Below are 19,508 nucleotides of genomic sequence, written 5' to 3'. Positions count from 1 at the left end.
GGCTTCGTTAGGTAAAATACAGAATGTATAAATTATAATTTAATGAGTTACTATGGGCAGTTTCTCATTTCAAACTTGTATCTCTTGACTACAACAAATGCCAAAGTCTGGATGTTACAGAATATGTTGTGTTATAGATTTAGTAATTTTTGTTTTTATATACAGTACTAATATAATTATAATCATATATATAATCAATTGTGTATATACCAGTAATCATAATTATACTCAGTATTGTATGTTACATATATTATGTATATGCTAACTGTTTATACAATAGTATGGAATAGTATACTATTCTTGTGGTGAGCTTGTTGGGTTCATTTAAGTGCCACTAGCCAAGGGAAGGCTGTCCACACCATCACCCCATCAGTGCAGACTGCCTGCTTGCTTGCCTGCCTCACTCACACACATCTCCCCCACACTAAGGACCGTCAAACAACTACAGTATGTTATTTCAGCTACAGTTATGTACCACAATCCGTCACACAAGAATATATAGTATTTGCTCTTCGTACAAACATGTTTCATTGCTAGAGAAATATTTGCCTTTGCATCCCCTTTTACAACTCCTTGCATTTGACAAATTAGAAGCATTAAATACTGTATTGATTCATTTTAGAAATTTCTGCTATACAGTACTACTTGTTTTCTCATATTTAGATTGTAGTTGTAAATTCACAATATATACTGTATTTTGATCATGCTGCATTTTATACAAGATGTCTTAAATTTTCGAAGCAATCTTCAAAGTTCTACCTGACAAAGACTAACACGCTCTAAATTGGCTTCAGCAAAGAACTATTTCTGGTTTAAGAATTCATGTATTTCTCTAAAGCTTAATCAAATTTCATGAAAATCATATTTAAGAAAAGTTTAATGCTTCATATGAATTATTTCTGTATGAAAATAAGGTTCTATAACAGACAGCATTATATACAGCTTGAGAGATTTGCTTTGCCAGTTTGTCACATTAAAACTAGTCATAAAATTTTAAATACTGTACTGTACACCACAGTATTATGATTTGTTCAATAAACAAAATATACATACTATTACAGATTAAAGTCATTTGTAGTATGATACTTATACATGCCAATACAAGCACAGTGTACTATACTGTAACACTCAAAATTACATATACAGTCCCATAATTATCACCATCAGGTATGCCGTTTTCTCTTGCTCAAAAAATCAAATGAAATATTTGCAATACTGTATTTAAATATTTTTGAAATATTGCAAAACTTTTCAGATATTTTATTATCTAAAACTTACAAGTTTAAGGCATAATACAATTTATAGACATTTTTGGAATTAAAACCCACATACTATTGTGTGCTTTCAAATTTAACTATACTGTATTGACAAAATCTTAAAAAAAAATCCCAACAGAGAAAATAATATACTGTTAGATACATGCTTTAGATACAATAATACTTTATACAACACATTTTCTCACTTAAAAAACTTCACACACACCACACACACACACACGAGATAAGCCACATTAATTACACTCATACCTTTGATTGCGTAGTTGCTTCTCTATGTACACTACAAAATTTTTTTTATTTTACAGTACAGTAATGCAATCATTTTCCTCATTTCAAACCCCTACAGACCTTTAAGAAAATATAGTCACTAGAAATAAATTTAAAAAATTATACTTTTACTGAAAATATCTATATAAAAATCTTAATTTATTTTAACTACATACTGTACTAAGGTTTATGTTCGGCACACTGTGATATTGCATTACAGTATATATCTACAGGATATATCTGGGCTCAGGCAATCTACTTAAAAAAAAAATATCTTATGGTTACATTCATCTGCTCTTCACTCATTCTTGGCATTTGTAAAAAAAAAAAAAAAAAAAAAATTAAGTTAAACAGTGAACAGATTTCATGACTCGCTAATCTTACCAGCAACACCCAAGATGGAATTGCAGTAACATTTTGTATGGCATTAACTTTTTTATATTTGTGTTTTTTTCACCAGTATGGTGCCTGAGTATTTAAGATTAAAACAGTCACCAGTTTATATCAATGTTAATATTTTAATTCATTGTCAGGAGACAGGCAGCCAGTTTACACAGTACATGTTAGGCTTATATCGAGGTCCTTCCAGGGGTCGAACCCTGGAAGGACCCTCTTCTGCTGACCAGCAGGAGGGAACTGCTGACCCTCCCCAGGATGCAACCTCACAAGCTAACTCACTCCCGGGTACCTATTTACTGCTAGGTGGACAGGGACATTAGGTAATAGGAAATGTGTCCAACCATTTCTGTCCCACCTGGGATTTGAACCTAGAATTCTCAATCGATCGAGACTTAAGAATGAACTCGACTTCCGGGACCCTATACTGTATAGCCGAATTGGTAAATCCTTAAACTGCATAACTAAATTACAACTGATGAAATTACTTAAAAAGTACAACACACATTGTTGAGCACAAAGCATCTTGTGGAGCAAACACCTTTGGATGGCTATATTAAAGGGTTAGAGACAAATGTTTATTTTTTTTTTTTAACAACCACCCTGTAGCTCATTAATTGGGGAAAAAATCATCAATTTGCACTTTCACCCAACAAATGCAAGAACCAAAACCGACGCACCTATCAATATTAATGCTCATTACTTCAAGACAATTGCAATCCTTTTAGCTCTAAAGAAGCCACTATTTGTAAGCCTATGGCCAGAGTGAGCTCGCAGATGCATTACTAACTGTTAACCTTAAAAATTACCCAAAATGCTATGCATTAAGAGTTTTACAAGAATGTATTAAACATTAGTACTCTCATAACCCACTGTTCCTTGTATATACTGTATATTTAAACACACTAAGGATCAGTTGTTTAATCAAACTGGAAATAACTGAAAACTTAATTTATTATGCAGGTATATATGTTTTTAAGTATACATTGCATACAGTTCCATTATACAATAAAATATATTCTTCTAAAGGCATTGATCTACTAATTGTACTTTAGGAACTAAAAAAAAACAGGCAATCCAGATTTGAAAATTACTTCATTTTAAATGTTAAAATGTCTTTCTACCTTTCAGACCCAATTTGAACCTTTTGCTCCTGGGGATTTATCAGTCCGTAGAATCCTAGATAATGAGGAGCAGATTTCACAGTCATATTTAACACTAAAATGTTTGATATAAAAAATAATAAAGCAAGAACATGCCATTAATGTACTGTACTTCAGTATTAATTAAATGATTGAATATGTACTCTTTCTTTAAGAGGGAAATTATACCCCAATATACTATTTAGATGATTCAAGAATGATATGCCTACCCTCAATGCTTGCCACTTAAGGCTTGTATGAGCAGATGCATGTAAACCATGAAATATTTAACAACTTTATGAAAAAGCAGCTAAATATATACACCAAATAATTAATATTCTTATGCTGTAATTTAAATCAACTTTTTAAGTTAAATGCAATTTAAAAAAAAAAGTCCTTTATTTTTATATTTATTTATGCTTTCAGTAAAGTATATTTTCCATTAAATGCCTATTATAATCCTCTAAATAGATTTAAACCCTTTTCTAAAATTTCCTCCTATACAATTTTCACACTTTGGGAATGAACCAGATGCAAAATAAAAATTACAAATTGCAACTGAAAATAAAATTTCCATACCTTACCGTATATGCTGGTACAGCAAAGGCCTCTCAAGGAATGTGTATATTTATAAAACTAAAACGTCAATAAATAAGGCTCACCTGGAAATCTTAAGTACTAAAGAGATTTCTTAAACTACAAACACATGCTACTAATACCGGTTACTCTTTTTCAACCATGATTAAAACATTTAGTTTAAGAAAAAAAAAATGGTAACGAGTATTGCCAAAAACTTTTATAAATATTAAATCTAATAGTTATTAAAAATAACGTATCCTATGTCTGGAGTGATGATCTGGTTTGCTTCATCATCATGATGAACACATGAGAATTAGCACGTGCTGCAGTCTCCTCAATGCTATTTATTACCTATTCATACAAATTACGTCAAATAAAGTTAGCTTTGGGGCCTTTTCTACAGACATTGCCAAAATAACTTATTTACATAAAATTTATAGACACATTGGAAGCACGGATATGAACATCACAAGTGAAGAAATTACACCAATAAATAGAAGAAATTACTCTTTACTGTCAAGATTTACTGCCAGAAGAGAATAATGCGATTCAATCGGTCATTATATACTGTACAAGGCTATACACCTGGCATGTATCCGATAAACAATTTTGCATAAACAAAAATTGTAAATAAAAAGTAATGCAAGTAGTTTCTGTAAATATGCATAAAGAAAATATAGTGACCCAGCACTGAACAATTGAATAATGATAATGAAAATGCTCAGGTAAATTTTAAAGCATTTGTTTTGTTAAAGTTGTGCACCAAAAATTATAATAACTAACAAGAAAATATCAAACATGTGCATGATGTATTGTAATACAGTAGTCAAACGAAACTTCTGGTGACAGGGCTGTTACTGTTAAGGTTTCACGAGACCTATGAAGGCTAAACAAGGAACAGTGCAGACCCATTAAAGATTTATTCTGAGTTATGATGAAAATAAAGAAATCCACAGAATAACCACCTATGCATAGCTTTATTAATCTCTGTTTAAACATCAAATTAAAAGAAAAGGGATTTTACCTCCTAAAAATGTTACCCCCTACATATCGGTGTGGTATATTTAAATCAATGTGCATCTACATATGGTCTACCATAATCTTAGAAAATTCATAGGATCCACACAAGTTTGTTTTTTTCTATTTAAGTATTGTGTTTATTTTGGCACACAGAACAGTACCAGTTATCTACATAATACTGACTGCAAGATTTTCATGCCCTGTGATAAATTGATGGTTCTCACTTCACGCAAGGGCATTTTTTGCTACAATGAGCATAAACATTACTGCTTTTGTTTTATTTCAGCTCGGCAAGACATTCTTAATGAGAACAACAGTGCTTGGTGACAAGGAGGTGAAGCATTGAGCAAGTAGCTATTTCCAAGAGGAAGGAGAATGTAGGGAGAAGTTGGCAGGACTGGACCCAGCTGCAGGGTTATCTAAAGTTTATTCCATGATGAACATTAAATGCACTCTTGTTTCAAAAAGTGCAATGCAATGCAAGAAAATGCATAGGTATTTTGTATCTAGTCTATTTAAAAATCATGGTTTTTGCCACTTCCTCTTTAAACAACTGTAATTCTTTATTTGACAACTATTAAAGAATTTAAAAAACTATTGTTTATTTTTTTTAACAAACTATCCCCTCCCACCATCCCAAGCAAGGGCAAAGCTGCTCACTTTCAGTACAGGGGCCAGATTGAATAGTTTGCAAGTCAACCCATTCACGGGTTGTGAGCGAGTAAGGTCACTAGAAGGTCTTGACTAAACTCGGCAAAAAATATCTTCGGCAAATTTTGAGCAAATTTGTTTTGTCTTTGCAAACAGAATATTGCAAAGAAGTGCTGTGACTAATGTTTGGTGTAATATTTAAAGTAATTGCTCTGATTGCAGGAAAAGTATTTTTTAATATGGAGAGATGCATTACTAATTGTCCATGTACCTTACAGAAGATTATGAGATGAACATTATAAAAAATATCTTCCAATAAAATGGGTTTTGTTAAAGAAGGTCCCAGTAATGACTGTATACAAAATACTTCATATAATGCCACAGTATTTAGCAACTCCTTATGCCTAACCATATGTATTTATGGGACTTATGATAATGTTATATTAACTACAAAATTATGATACATGGGTAGTTCAATTCATTTGCAAAACAATTCCTCCTAACTCTTCACTATTTCATCCATTGTAAATACCAATACTAAATTATAAGTATTAGTACCCAAGCACAAAAATCCCAATCATGTGACTCAAAAATATCGGATTAGACACTGTGCACCGACACAAATTTTACACTTCAGATCCCGCCTTCATCAAAAGCTTTGCTCATGTCGTCTATAATTGTCTGAAGTGTTGGACGGTGGGGTGACTCTGGTCTAAACATCTCCTCCAGAAAGGCAGCCTCGGTGAAGAAGTCGAGAACATGGTCTATCCTCCCGAGAGACTTGTCTGTCAGGTGGTTCCCTACAAGTTGCTTTAGGAGGCCACGGCAATCATTGATATTCTTGGTAAGAAAGGCCTTGTCGAAGGTGAAGTCAACTTCAAAGAAGCTGATGACTGTCTTGACAATCGTTGTGAACTTGTTTCGAAGCTGTAAAAATAAATAGTGTGTAAGTGCAACTTTTTCATTTCAGTAATTAAGAAGAGAGGTTCATACAACACATCTCCTTTGAATTTCATATTACTGATTAGTAATTCAACACTTGAAGGTCCACCAGTAACAAAAACCATTTGCCAATGACTTCGTTACCGTGTAATGTGCCACATTAGTTTGGCATTTATAATGAAGCAATTAGCATGTGTTTACAAAAACAATTGCATTAAAACTTTTATGACAAATAGTAATGAACAAGCCATCGAAGACATGGAAGACTGGTGTGTGTGTGTACGAGTAATTAAAATCAGGTGGGAGAAAATTAACTCTTCCATAACCAAAGTTTTGTGGTATCCTAGATTTACTTCAACAGTACATATCTACTTTTAATAATCCTGGGCAGAAATGGTTGGGTACATGTCCTATCACCTAATGCCTCTGTTTACCTAGCAGTGAACAAGTACCCAGGTCAGCATGTTGTGGGGTTGCATCCAGAGAAGTGTCAATAATTCGACCCTGGGGGCCTCAATATAACTAATGTGCCTATATAACAGGATGCCTGAACCTGACAAAATGAATTACTAAACTGTATGAACAAAATCATCTTGATATGATCTCCTTAACCTTGTGGTTATCTTTAGGTTATCTGGAAATGATTTCGGGGCTTAGCTTCCATGCGGCCCGGTCCTCGACCATGCCTCCTTTTTGTTACACACCTCCAGGAAGCAGCCCGTAGCAGCTGTCTAACCCCCCCCCCCCAGATACCTATTTACTGCTAGGTGAACAGGTGCATCATGGTGAAAGAAATTCCGCCCATTTGTTTCAGCCTCCACTGGAGATCGAACCAGGAACCTTAGGACTACAAATCCCAAGTGCTGTCCACTCAGCTGTCAGGCCCTTGCGGGCCTGTGGTTCGCCATCTATTTTGGCATTTCCTTTGTATATTGTACAAGTAAATTATTAGTTTATTATTATGCTTTTGCACTCCGTATCTTTCCATCTGGTATTCGTTTCTTACCCTTATCTATTCTCCTAACAAAGCACATACTTCTTCGATTGTCTATTTCTACATCCATCTACTTTTCACATGCATCATCATCCATCTATGCACGACGGTTGGCACCACCTGCTTAATACCCGATTGATGTGGTTGAGAGGTATTCTAAAAGTCTGGCCCAGGGGTTCCTGGCACTTATAGGCCAGAGTGCCAGACTACAGGCCAGTTTGAAGTGACTGAATTAGGCCTGGGTTATGGGCATAGCTCAGAGGGTCAGAACTTAGTGGGTAGGTCCAGAAGACCACCTTAATGGGATCAAAAAGGATTTTTAGTCAGCGTGTACTGGGGGTCAACTTAGAGAGGTCGCAAGGACCTGGTGAAGGTCATCCAACATCTTTGGCTAGTATTGCAAGAAAGGTAATGTGCTCCTTGAGTTTGTGTACTGTCTGGCTATTTACACCATTGCCTTGTTATAGGATTTATATTGCCTAGGATGTATTTACATGTCATTATTTAAAATATAATTCATTTTTTATTATTTTAGTTTTTAGCCAATTTTTCCATGTAATTTTAGAATCATTAAAATTGTGTTTACATACTGTATTCAAAGTTTCCCAGTTTTATTCCATTCTGATTAAAAGATGTCCCCCGATTCTCAGTAAATTAAAGAGTTTAAATTATTCCCAAGTACAATAATAACAATAGAGTATTGGGCTCCTCTCCCCTAAATCCATTATCTTTCGTTCAGTGTCACTCAGGTATGGGGGTGGTGGCAGTGTTTAAGTACAAATATTATTAATTATTAAGGTATAGCAAGAGATTGGGTTTTCCCTTTTAAATTATTTCAATTAACCGAGCTGGTGAGAGAACATTTGTGGGTCAAAGTGGGCTTTACAAGCTGTGTTAAGTTGGGGCTCTAATTGGGTAGTAATCTGTTGTTTCATCCGGCCCGAGGCCAGGCTTGCCTTGTGAGAGCTTGGTCTAACAAGCTATTGCTCTGAGTGGCCCGCAGGCCCAACAATTCGTCATACAGCTCTCTGGCAGTGCATAAGTGCTTTGAAAGAGGTTCAAAGCAGAATTTTTTTTTTTTTTTTTTTTTTTTACCCAATTCAACATTTCAGAGATTTCAGAGATCCTAACATTCAGAGAATCAACTCTCATAACAGGAAAGTTAAGGGCCTCCGGACTAAATTCTACCAGCTACATGTGACAGGGCTGATTCCATAGCAGACCTTTAATTAAAACACTGTACTGAACAAATTTGAAGACATTATTAACCCAGACCACTTCTTCAAATGGTCCAATGAAATATCTCCCTTTAAAACATTGCAACCATAATCAGGATTTATAAAATAGCCTCTGGTGAGATTTTGAAGGAAATACAAAATATGGATTAAAACAATAGGAACGTTGGGGAAAATATATAGAAAATGAAAATGTTGACATTTTCAATAGAAAATGTTGGGGAGTTACCAGTACTCTGCCCAGAGAACCAAGGAGGGAATAACCAAAGATATACATAATGGACAAATGTTTCATTTCAAGAATTTCCACTTTGAATATCCAACCTTAAACAATTTTATAATCTACCTTTGGTATGGTTTGTAAGAAAAATAAAAATTTGAATGAAAAAGTGGCAATAAGAGGGCTAAAAATTATAAACAGTTATAAGCAGCAAAAAAGTGGTAAAATTTGAAATAAGTGCTTCACAGTATAACCAATTTTCACAGTTTTGGAATTCCTTTTTTGTGTGGGGGGCGTTTTGGAAATTTTTGGGCCCTCGAGATTATAAGCAGGCCCTACAAACCTTGCAAAACTCACAAAATTCAGGTTCTGGGAGGACCCTGGGGGCCCAGCACAACCCAAACTGTTTTATTAAACCAGAGCAACACCCCAGGTGAAGTTCATGCACAATTAAAAACCTTTACCTTCCTTACTTCATTTGCTCAAGTCATCTTAGTCCGGCCGTCTCCTTGGACGTCCTAGTCTCCACTTCCTGCATTCGAACACACTCTTCAACACGCTATCATCAAGGTGTTAAACACAGTTCAAACTGCACAGTTTTACAGCTCTCGCTCTGAGGTGATGCAAGCTTACCTGGTTGGCCACTTTGAGGTCTTCTTGGGAGAACTGGTCATTTCGGTAGAGAATGTTGATCTTGACGACGATCTTAATTATGTTCTTCACCAGCTTCTCCGCCTCTTTCTTGTTACCAGTCTGAGAGTAGAATTAAAATGTGGTTCGGTATTATTTCACAGCTTATATCTACAATCTATATTCAACAAATATTTAAAATTTAAAAGATTACAATGTTTACAGAACCAGATTAAACATGCATAGCATTTCACTTAGCAATTTAGCTGTCTTAAAAAATAAACACACACGTTACAAGGTTGTACATACGGACAAAAATGCAGAACAATTTCTTGGAATGTAATACATCTTAAATTAAGCTAGTACTTAAAACTAGTTGAAATATAAATGCTAGTGTAAAACGGTTTTAAACCTTGTATATGTTATGAGAACGTTTCCATTCTTTTCACCTGATGCATCTGTTTATCGAGCAGTAAATAGGTACCAAGAAATTGAACAACTATGGGTTTGTATCCTGGGGAAGGTCAGCACTTGCTCTAGTGGCACCTCGATAAGCCTAACAGGCTTCCTGTCCCCTACAACAGGATTTATTATATTGTATTTATCATATCATTTATCATAGTGTCCAGGTAGGACAGTTTGGCTCATGCTTGACTATCAAGAATTCCGGGTTTCGCATTCCGGGCAGGACAGAAATGGTTGGGCACCTTTCATATCGCATAATTCCATCGTCCATCTAGCAGTAAATAGGTACCCCAGGAGTTAATCAGCGTCTTCTTGTAGGGCTGCATCCTGGGAAACCTCGAGATCAGCCTAACATGTACTGTACCAGAAACTGGCTGCCTATCCCCCAACACAGTGAATTATTAATCATATAGTGTAGGTGCTGTTCCAGTCAATCGAGTGAAGACTTGTGAAAACAAATGCCTTTGCAGTTTGGCCTCATCCAACGGTTTATGAATTTTTTGAAAATGCCAAGCTGCGGATTTCGTGCAGGACCAGACCAATACTTGAGTAAACAGGTTCCTTAGGTGTGGCGCCACAATCATACACCAGGTTATCTTTAGATGATTTCGGGGCTTTGCGTCCCCACGGCCCGGTCCTCGACCACGCCTCTTTTTGTTACACACCCCAGGAAGCAGCCCGTAGCAGCTGTCTAACTCTCAGGTACATATTTACTGCTAGATAACAGGGGGCATCAGGGTGAAAGAAACTCTGCCCATTTGTTTCCGCCTCCACCGGGGATCGAACCCGGAACCTCAGGACTACGAATCGGAAACGCTGTCCACCCAGCTGTCAGGCCAGGTGAGCGGGACGCCGGGAAACAGTGCTAACTAGTTCCCGTTGTTTACAAGCTGCAGCAGGGGGCGGGTGGGGGGGGGGGAGGGGTCAATACTCCCCGTAAGTTACATAGTGAATACAGACGTGGAACATCTAGGCCTCCACACTAATTTGAACTGTCGTTGCTGGGGTATAGCAGGGGGGGGGGAGGGTTCTAGGGGGGAGAGTTCTGTGGAGGGGGATGCTGGGAGGATGCTGGGATGGCGGGTGCTGTGTTGGGGGGGAGCTGGGATGGCGGGCTTGGGGAGGGGGGTATGATGAAAGGGGGGATTTTGAGAGGGGGGGGGTCCGCAAAGGGTACATGCCCCACCGTGAACATGGTGGGGGGGGGGGGGGGAGGGAGGGAGGGTACTGGACACCTTGGGGAACGCCCGCCAGCGAGGGACCACCTCCGCCGTTCCTAGTCTCCGTCACTTCACTATTATTTATTTGCACGATAATAAAGGCAGACGGGCATTAATCTTCTCCATATTTTATTACACACTAATGAGCTATCCTTAATTTTTGTGTAGACTTTTCATTATAAATGTACGACTGTTTATGAATGAAGTTCGTTTTATTTAACACTATTATTATCGCTCATGAGATCATGTGTTATCATACCTGCTCTCAAAGATACTGACATGATGACGCCGAGAGATAGCAAGACGCACAGCTGTAATAAGCCAAGATAACGCGGGAACTTACCGGAAATAGCGTCTCCTCAACAACAAAGCAACGGTGCCACGTCACCTGACCTTATATACGTGTGTAGGTGTTATCTCTGAGCACTCGCCACGTTTCTTATTAATTTAAGAAAGCAAAAACTATTAGTGGAACGACAAGATGCAAATTATTGTAATCTGGAGGATTAACAGTGCATACATGCACGCACAGGAATGCATGGAACACTTGCATGATTTTTTTTGTTATAAAAATATATGCAACAAGGCTCGTTCCCGAGGCGAGGAACGTAGCTTCGAGGAAATACTTAAGGAACTGGGCCTCCCAACACTAGATTACGGGCTATTCATGCCCGTGCCACCTCTTGGGTGGCTTAATCTTTATCAATCATTCCACACTAGAGAAAAGAAATAGGGATAGTGAAGGAGACACGATACCGACATACAAGACTGTTGTCTCTTGCCCCTTTTGTTTTGCTCATCATACCTCACTTATTGTTCTCTTATTCCACTACACCAAACCTTTATCAGCCATTTTCAGCGCACTGTTCTCTCTATTCCTACAGTGTCATGGAAAAACTGCACTTGTGGCGTAATCGTCAAGTCCCTGCACTCCGCAGACCTCTAACCGCAATTTCCCGTTCCACCATCAAAATAAATCGCTGATCTTTCAACTCCTAAACTTAAATTTCCCGTCATTGTTAAACGTTTATGGGAAAGAGTCACAATTTCCAGAGAACAAGACTTAAGACACTCGCACCCTGCAATGTGTGCTTGGCGCCAAAAAGTTATGGTTTACCGCCAAATTTTATATTTTGGGCGAGGGGGGGCGACGGTTTAATGGCGCCAAAAAAGCGCCTTTGGCTTCAAGTCAAGCAGGGAGAAGTGGAAGTCACTAACACACGCAGCCTTGCCTCTCGGGCCTCTACACGAATTCCTGTCTACCTCCCCCACCTTTTCCTCTAATTTTTTTGTCCCTGTAAGTTTTACTATGAAACTGATCTAAAACAGAAAACGTACAATTATTCAAAACTTCTTAGAACTACCCAAATAAAGAATTATAAAACGTTTTGGATAATTTAATTTCTATTGTCATATTTCATAATAAAATGTGTATATCCTATAGTAAAATAATGTTTATTCCCGTCCTACGTTCATTTCCAATGTTATAGTAGAATGTTTTTAATAAGTTATTTAGTCACGTAATTGTTATTGCTGAAGGACAGTTGGGGGGTAATTTGGGTGTTTTGGTGTTATGTTGTTATCAAATTTGCTTATTTCGCCGTAAAATTATGCGCACACACGCACATGTATACGGACCCACCGCATAAACAAAACGACACCTGCACATGTACAGGTGTGTACACAGCTGCTCAGGTGAGTTCGGGGGGTAGAAATAGCCTAAGCTACTCTATCCCGTTTGCCACCTTTTGGGTGGCTTCATCTTCATCTTAACACATTCACAAGGGAGACATCTCCCGTCATGCAGGGTGCATTCCCACCTCCACAGATCTCCAGTATCAGCTCTTGATACTGGTAATGGCTCAAAAGGGCCACCACTTACGGGCTATTCATGCCCGTGTCACCTTTTGGGTGGCTTAATCGTCATCAATCATCAATCTATCCCGTTGAGATTTCTTTCTTGTCTCGATAAACATACTTGAACAGGCAAGTTCTGCAGGTAAGTAGCTCGTAAGTAGCGCTAAGAATTCTGGCTCTTATCTTGACTATGTGAACTTTTAGAACTTGTCAAGTGTCTTGCTACATAGTCTTCCCGGCTTTATGCCTTCTTTTGACAATTGTTAACGATCTTCCGAACCATTATAATTAGTTTTAATGCCTGTACCGTGAACAATAAATATCGACTTACCTCTGTTACGAGGCACGCACACTAAACATAAGAGTACACGGGATATGATCACAACGTACAAGATACCGAGGAGACTAGGTAGCGGAAAGTGTGCAAAGTAAGGGACAACAGAAAGGGTCGCAGCAAGGCGTTGTAAACACACACTATAGTAGTTACAAGCAGGCAATCATTCACAGCTTCAAAACGCAAGTACTGCCAACGCCTGAGGTATTACTGTACCTGGTAGAATAACCAGGTTTCATTCTTTTAGCTAGATATCTTGCGCTAAGCAGACAACTAGGTTATCTTAAGATGATTTCAGGGCTTTAGTGTCCTCGCGGCCCGGTCCTCGACCAGGCCTCCACCCCCAGGAAGCATCCCGTGACAGCTGACTAACACCCAGGTACCTATTTTACTGCTAGGTAACAGGGGCATAGGGTGAAAGAAACTCTGCCCATTGATTCTCGCCGGCGCCCGGGGTCGAACAAGGGACCACAGGATCACAAGTCCAGCGTGCTGTCCGCTCGGCCGACCGGCTCCCCGGTAAGGCACGCGGGTCACTGGTTTGTGCTATATTGTTGAATATTAGACCTTCAGGAATCTGGACATGTCTGCTATCATGATACTGAGCTTCACCTACATAAGACAAGTTACTCATGGTATGCAGCGCTAAGAGATGCCTTTCTTAACACGTTAATTAATAAACCGAGAACATCCAAAGATCTGTCGCTAGAGTCTGGAAATTAGGAAATTGGTGTACGAGGATTAATGAAATTAACTGAATTGAACAGTTGAAAAAGACGAGACCACGAGCGGGACATGATCGAGCCTTAAAAGTATCTCGTAACGAAGATGCTTAAAAATAATTCAATACGAGTAGAAATAAAGGACATTAACACACGATGACCCACAGGGACGTAAACCAGTCCCTCATAGTGAAGGTGTAAGTGGAACGAGACAGAAGGCAAGACTATACTCCCTACATGGCTTCAACTTTAAAAGGTAGATGCAGCAAAGGGAAATCGGGCTTTATTGCCAGAGACAAAAGCTGAACCCAGGAACAAATCCACAAGGGCCGTGACGAGGATTCGAACCTGCGTCCGGGAGCATCAGTCGATTAAGGCAGTGTCTGGGATGCTCCCGGACGCAGGTTCGAATCCTCGTAACGGCCCTTGTGGATTTGTTCATTTGATGCATCACGTTAGTGTGATCTGTGTGTGTACTGAAGCAAGGGGCCGAGGCTCAGCCCAGTCAACACAAGCCCACATACACCCAGAGTACTTACATAGGCCTTCGCCAGGCTGTACATGTTGTCGAGGATGGAGGCGAGGGTGTCGTCGATGAAGTTCTTGGCCATGGTCTTGTTGGACATCTTGCTCAGCAACTTCTTCTGCGCCTTGAGGCTGATGTCGCGCGCGCGGAAGGAGTCCCCCATCCTGTAAAGGCAGGCCGCTGCGGGTCAGCACACATTACTTATAGGATACTACAGGAAGACACATTTAGGGCAGGATAAGGAGTCGAGGCTATGGGGTCAGTTATTCACAAATCAATACAACCAAAGGAGCGTGACCTCCCTCACCGTGTAATATCTGACCAGGGAATGTAAGCAGAAGTTAAAGAAGGTTAATGGCCAAATCTCCACACCCAAGCAGGGTAGACGAGGGCAGGTTAGCAGCATGTCTTTACCCACCACCTTACCCTCAGGATAACACAGGTCATCCAATGTTAAGGGAAGAGGGGAGCAGACTCCCAGAGGGAACAATATCCAAGAGTAACACTGGACCAACGGTGACCTTGGACATTGTGCCCACTGTTAAGGGCAGCTCAAGCCCTCAAAACTTGCAATGTATCTTATCATTTTATTAATTCTGCTAGAATTTACCTACTTAAAATTATCTGTTAGATTAAGGACCTGTCCGAAACGCTGCGCGTACTAGTGGCTGTACAAGATTGTAAATACTATGCTATGTATTCTCTCTAACCCAATGTACCTTCTTGTATATAAATAAATAAATAAATAAATAAATAAATAAATAAATAAATGAATAAATAAATAAATAAATAAACTGGCGAGTGACGAGTGAACACAAACTAGAGCTTCAAACTCTAGCACATGACCATCACTCGTCTCTCCCAGCCGGAAGGTCAAGTGCACGGCTCGTCTAAGCATAGAAAAGCACACTAGGTAAATACTGTATAGTTTAGACTATGCAATTGTCATCTGAATAATTATTGCCATATTAATGAGCGACGACTACTGTAACGAAGGGATTGAATACAGTAGTCTTTAATAACGTGGATGAAAACAAAACCCAACCCAAGTATGGAATTTAATTCCCAATGTCCGGGGACAGGAAGACAATATACATAGACTATATACATAGTCTATGTATACATAGACATAACACTCACGGTATTACACTACCTAGCGTTAGCAATTACTTTGGGGACCGCGGCGGAGGCGGTTTGGAGGGTGGGTGGTGGTTTTTAGATTCAGCTATTCAGAACAAAAGTTGCAAGCAGCACGGGCTATGGTGAGCCCGTAGTGGACTTACCTGGCACTGGACCGGTGCTGTAACTTTGGAGAGAGTTAGCGAGTTGTCGCCTAGACACACTTCTAGATATGCTAGCAGGGACAAGCTCTGCTTCTAGCCCTCTTAACATTTTTGCATTAACAAATGACTGTTTCTACTTTTTTATATTCACATTTGTGTATTGTTGGCTTCCTGACTACCTATGTACTGGTTCCCAACTCATTTGTGTCTAGTCTCCATCAATTTCACATCTTTCTACCGTTTCTGGCTTTGAACAATGAATGCTTAATCTGCTTCGTCAATTCCTCTTAGGATCGTGCATGTTCTCTTGTCACCCTCTAGTTGTCTCCCGTGTAGCGAGGTCTTGACCTACCCCCCCCCCACCCCAGTCTAAGAATCTGATTGATCATACCTGGAACCAAGAGGCCTGGTCAGAGACCGGGCCGCGGGGGACTCTGAACCAGCGCAAGGTAACCACAAGGTATATATATGGTCTTCAAAAACGCCAACACTTTAGAATGCCAGAAAGTGGGATACCACCTTTACAAGGAGTGCATTTGCTTCTATTTTTTACAGCCTTTTTCCATGTATTTTTCTGCCACAGATGTAGCCACATACAGAGTGCTAACCAGCATGTTCTTGTCCTCCATAGAGCACACTTGACACGCGTCACTGACCCACACCTGGCACTTGGTGGTGCCACTCTCCACACCTGGCACTTGGTGGTGCCACTGACCCACACCTGGCACTTGGTGGTGCCACTCTCCACACCCGGGGATTGGGCGCCTGGCACCTGGGTGAACAGCGCTTCGGAATCGTAGTCCTCAGGTTCAGGGTTCGATCCCCGGTGGAGGTGGAGACAAATGGGCAAAAAGTTTTTCACTAGATGCCCCTGTTACCTAGCAGTAAATAGGTACCTGGGAGTTAGACAGCTGCTACGGGCTGCTTCCTGGGGATGTGTAACAAAAAGGAGGCCTGATAGAGGACCGGGCCGCGGGGACGCTAAGCCCAGAAATCAAGATAACCCTAGTGTGAGGGCCAGGTCCAGGCAAGCTAGTTGCTGGCCACCCTTCTCGTGTGCTCCCTGACTGCGCCTATATGACAGCCTCCTATAGTCCACGGTGAAGCTCCAGCTCCTGGTCTCCTAGAAACTAATTTCAAACCCCGCACACACAACTACGGGAGTAAGACCGAACAACTAAGGCGGCAAGACCAACATATAATCTATCTTTCGGTAAATGGGAAACTAATACGATACAGACTGATCCAACTCTCTGGGGAACTGACCTGGAGTCAGTTCCCCAGAGCTCTTCCCCCAGCCCGGCCTGGGAGGGGGGGGGGGGGGGAGGCTTGTACTGTCATAACTTTATATCAACACCAACTAAGCCACTAGGGAGTATGGGACAACAACAATGCCACACCAGACTACCGAGTCAGACAACGACAAGGAATTTTTTATTCCTTGCCGTTGCAAGGAATAAAAAATTCCAACACCTGACAAAAGTGACCATTTTCTCCTCAAGTAGAGCCACATGTATTATAAACCCAGCCACCACAGACTCTAGGTTAATACCACAACATTAGTCACATGTGCCAACATTACAGGTCTCTAAACAAGCAGAACTAACAAGCAGAACTCTTAAACCTGACCTGCTGACCTAGGCAAGAGCAGTGCTTGCAGCCTACACGCAAACTGAAATTAAGCACTACTAAGGCAATCAAACACTGATACCTGAGCACTAACCTGCCGCAGCACGTCAGACAGATGTCAGACAGAGAGCACAGCGACGGCTGAACAGCCTGCTTGACCACACCACCAACCACAGGCCAGAGTACTCAAGTCTTTACCCAGCTACTTACGAACCTATACATCTTCTCAATCTTTAGCGAGTGTCCACTTGAGGCTACCTTGAGGTGCTTCCGGGGCTTAGTGTCCCCTCTTAGTGTCCCCTCTGTGACCACAGAGTGGTCACAGAGCGAGACTTTCATTACATTTATTAAACAATTCATGAGCATCGACACTCCCCAGTCAAATGTTATTAGTGTTATAAACAGCCTCCTGGGGCTTAAGCCATCAAACTGTTTAATAAATGTAAACAAAGTACGTGGGTCTGCGGGCCGCTCTAAGCAACAGCCTGGTGGACCAAACTCTCACAGGTATAAAGCCTGGCGTTGGGGAATAGAAGAACTCCCTCAACCCCATCAACCAGGTATCAACCAGGTATAAAGCCGCCAAAGATTGACAAAAGATGTACAGATCTTATACAGGTCAAAAGATGAGTAAATTCTTTAAGACTCTAGGAGGCGTGGTCAGAGACCGGGCCGTAAAGACGCCGATCCTAGCAACAACGTGAAGGTAACCTCTCACGGTCACCACTTCTCCCTACCCCAGACACACACCTCTGTGAAGGTTTATTGCGCTACCGCTCACAGGACGAGTATGGGGTGCACAATAAACTAGTGGCAACCTTCAAGCCTTTCAACACCCGCGCGTCACTAAACACCCAGCAAGCCGCGGGTAGAATTAATTTCTGGGATTGAGAAGCAAAATGTGTTCGGGGGGGGGGGGGGGGGGGAGGTGGAAGGGGGGTAGGAGAGAGAGAGCAAGTTAAGAGAAGCTAGAGATAAAGCACAAGGAGGAGAGAGAAGTGCAGGTAGAGCGCGCTTGCGAGCCTCACAAACATCCTCCCCCCCCCCCCTTCCCCCCAACTGCTGCCAACAATAATATCTAAAATAACCACCGACAGACACACACTTGTCTTCCCTCTTCCTCAGAAGAATAAGGTGATGCAACACCTGCCATCCACCTCACAAGGTGGAGAAGACAGTGTTGCACACTCAACACCTGCTGGCCTGGCTAAGTCTTGGCCAGTAAGTAAGTTCTAAGTTCTCGCTCCATCAAACACTACAAATATTACTCAAAGTCACGACAATTATTTATAAATATGGCGTGCCAAGAGTGCACGACAACGTACAAAACGCGACCTATTACTCGAGGGGGATAGGTAGGGACTTGGGGTATATACCATGTTAATGTTGGTAATATTGTCAGTTGTGAATATTAATTAGTTGTGAGGTTGTTAACGTCTAGTCGCTCGTCTGAACGCTACACACACCTCAAACTGTTCTTCCAAGACTCCTGTGTACCGTCTTTGTCCCGTGTGTTTGTACCTTAACTTTGAAGGAGTCATAACTGCTAGACGGACTTTCATATATTTTGTGTACGTGATGAAAAACTTTTCTTATATGGCTTTCTGTTACATTTTAATTTCTTCAGGCTGATATGGGCCGCTGTGGTTTATCGGGGAGTGTTGGTACGCCTGTGTGATGGGGGAGAAGGTGTTGGTACGCCTGCGTTGGGGGGGAAGGGATTGGTACGCCTGTGTGTTGGGGGAGGGAAGTGTTGGTACGCCTGTGTGTTGGGGGGTGGTGGGGGAAGTGTTGGTACGCCTGTGTGTTGGGGGGGGGGAAGTGTTGGTACACCTGTGTGTTGGGGGGGGGAGTGTTGGTATGCCTGTGTGTTGGGGGGGGTGTTGGTACCCCTGTGTGTTGGGGGGGGGTGTTGGTACGCCTGTGTGTTGGGGGGGGGGTGTTGGTACGCCTGTGTGTTGGGGGGGGTGTTGGTACGCCTGTGTTGGGGAGGGGGGAAGTGTTGGTACACCTGTGTGGTTGGGGGGGAAGTGTTGGTACACCTGTGTGTTGGGGGGGGGGAAGTGTTGGTACACCTGTGTGGTTGGGGGGGGAAGTGTTGGTACACCTGTGTGTTGGG

General features: G+C 40.9%; 1 protein-coding gene across 3 annotated transcripts in view; it reads right to left on the bottom strand.

Annotated features, from left to right (window-relative positions):
- Positions 1 to 2,876: 2,876 nt before the first annotated feature.
- Positions 2,877 to 19,508, bottom strand: part of sigmar (Tumor necrosis factor alpha-induced protein 8-like protein sigmar) — a 66,031-nt gene continuing 49,399 nt past the window's right edge. For all 3 annotated transcript variants that reach the window (XM_045756285.2, XM_045756291.2, XM_045756290.2), the window contains 3 exons: positions 14,491 to 14,641; positions 9,357 to 9,476; positions 2,877 to 6,259 (listed from right to left, as the gene is read on the bottom strand). In XM_045756285.2, coding sequence (XP_045612241.2) covers positions 5,966 to 6,259; positions 9,357 to 9,476; positions 14,491 to 14,641 — 565 coding nt within the window. In that variant the 3' untranslated portion in view covers positions 2,877 to 5,965. The remainder of the gene's footprint in view (positions 6,260 to 9,356; positions 9,477 to 14,490; positions 14,642 to 19,508) is intronic.

Source organism: Procambarus clarkii, chromosome 60 (genome assembly GCF_040958095.1).
Source record: "Procambarus clarkii isolate CNS0578487 chromosome 60, FALCON_Pclarkii_2.0, whole genome shotgun sequence".
Lineage (NCBI taxonomy): Eukaryota > Metazoa > Arthropoda > Malacostraca > Decapoda > Cambaridae > Procambarus > Procambarus clarkii.
This window is presented reverse-complemented; position numbering and strand designations above follow the sequence as displayed.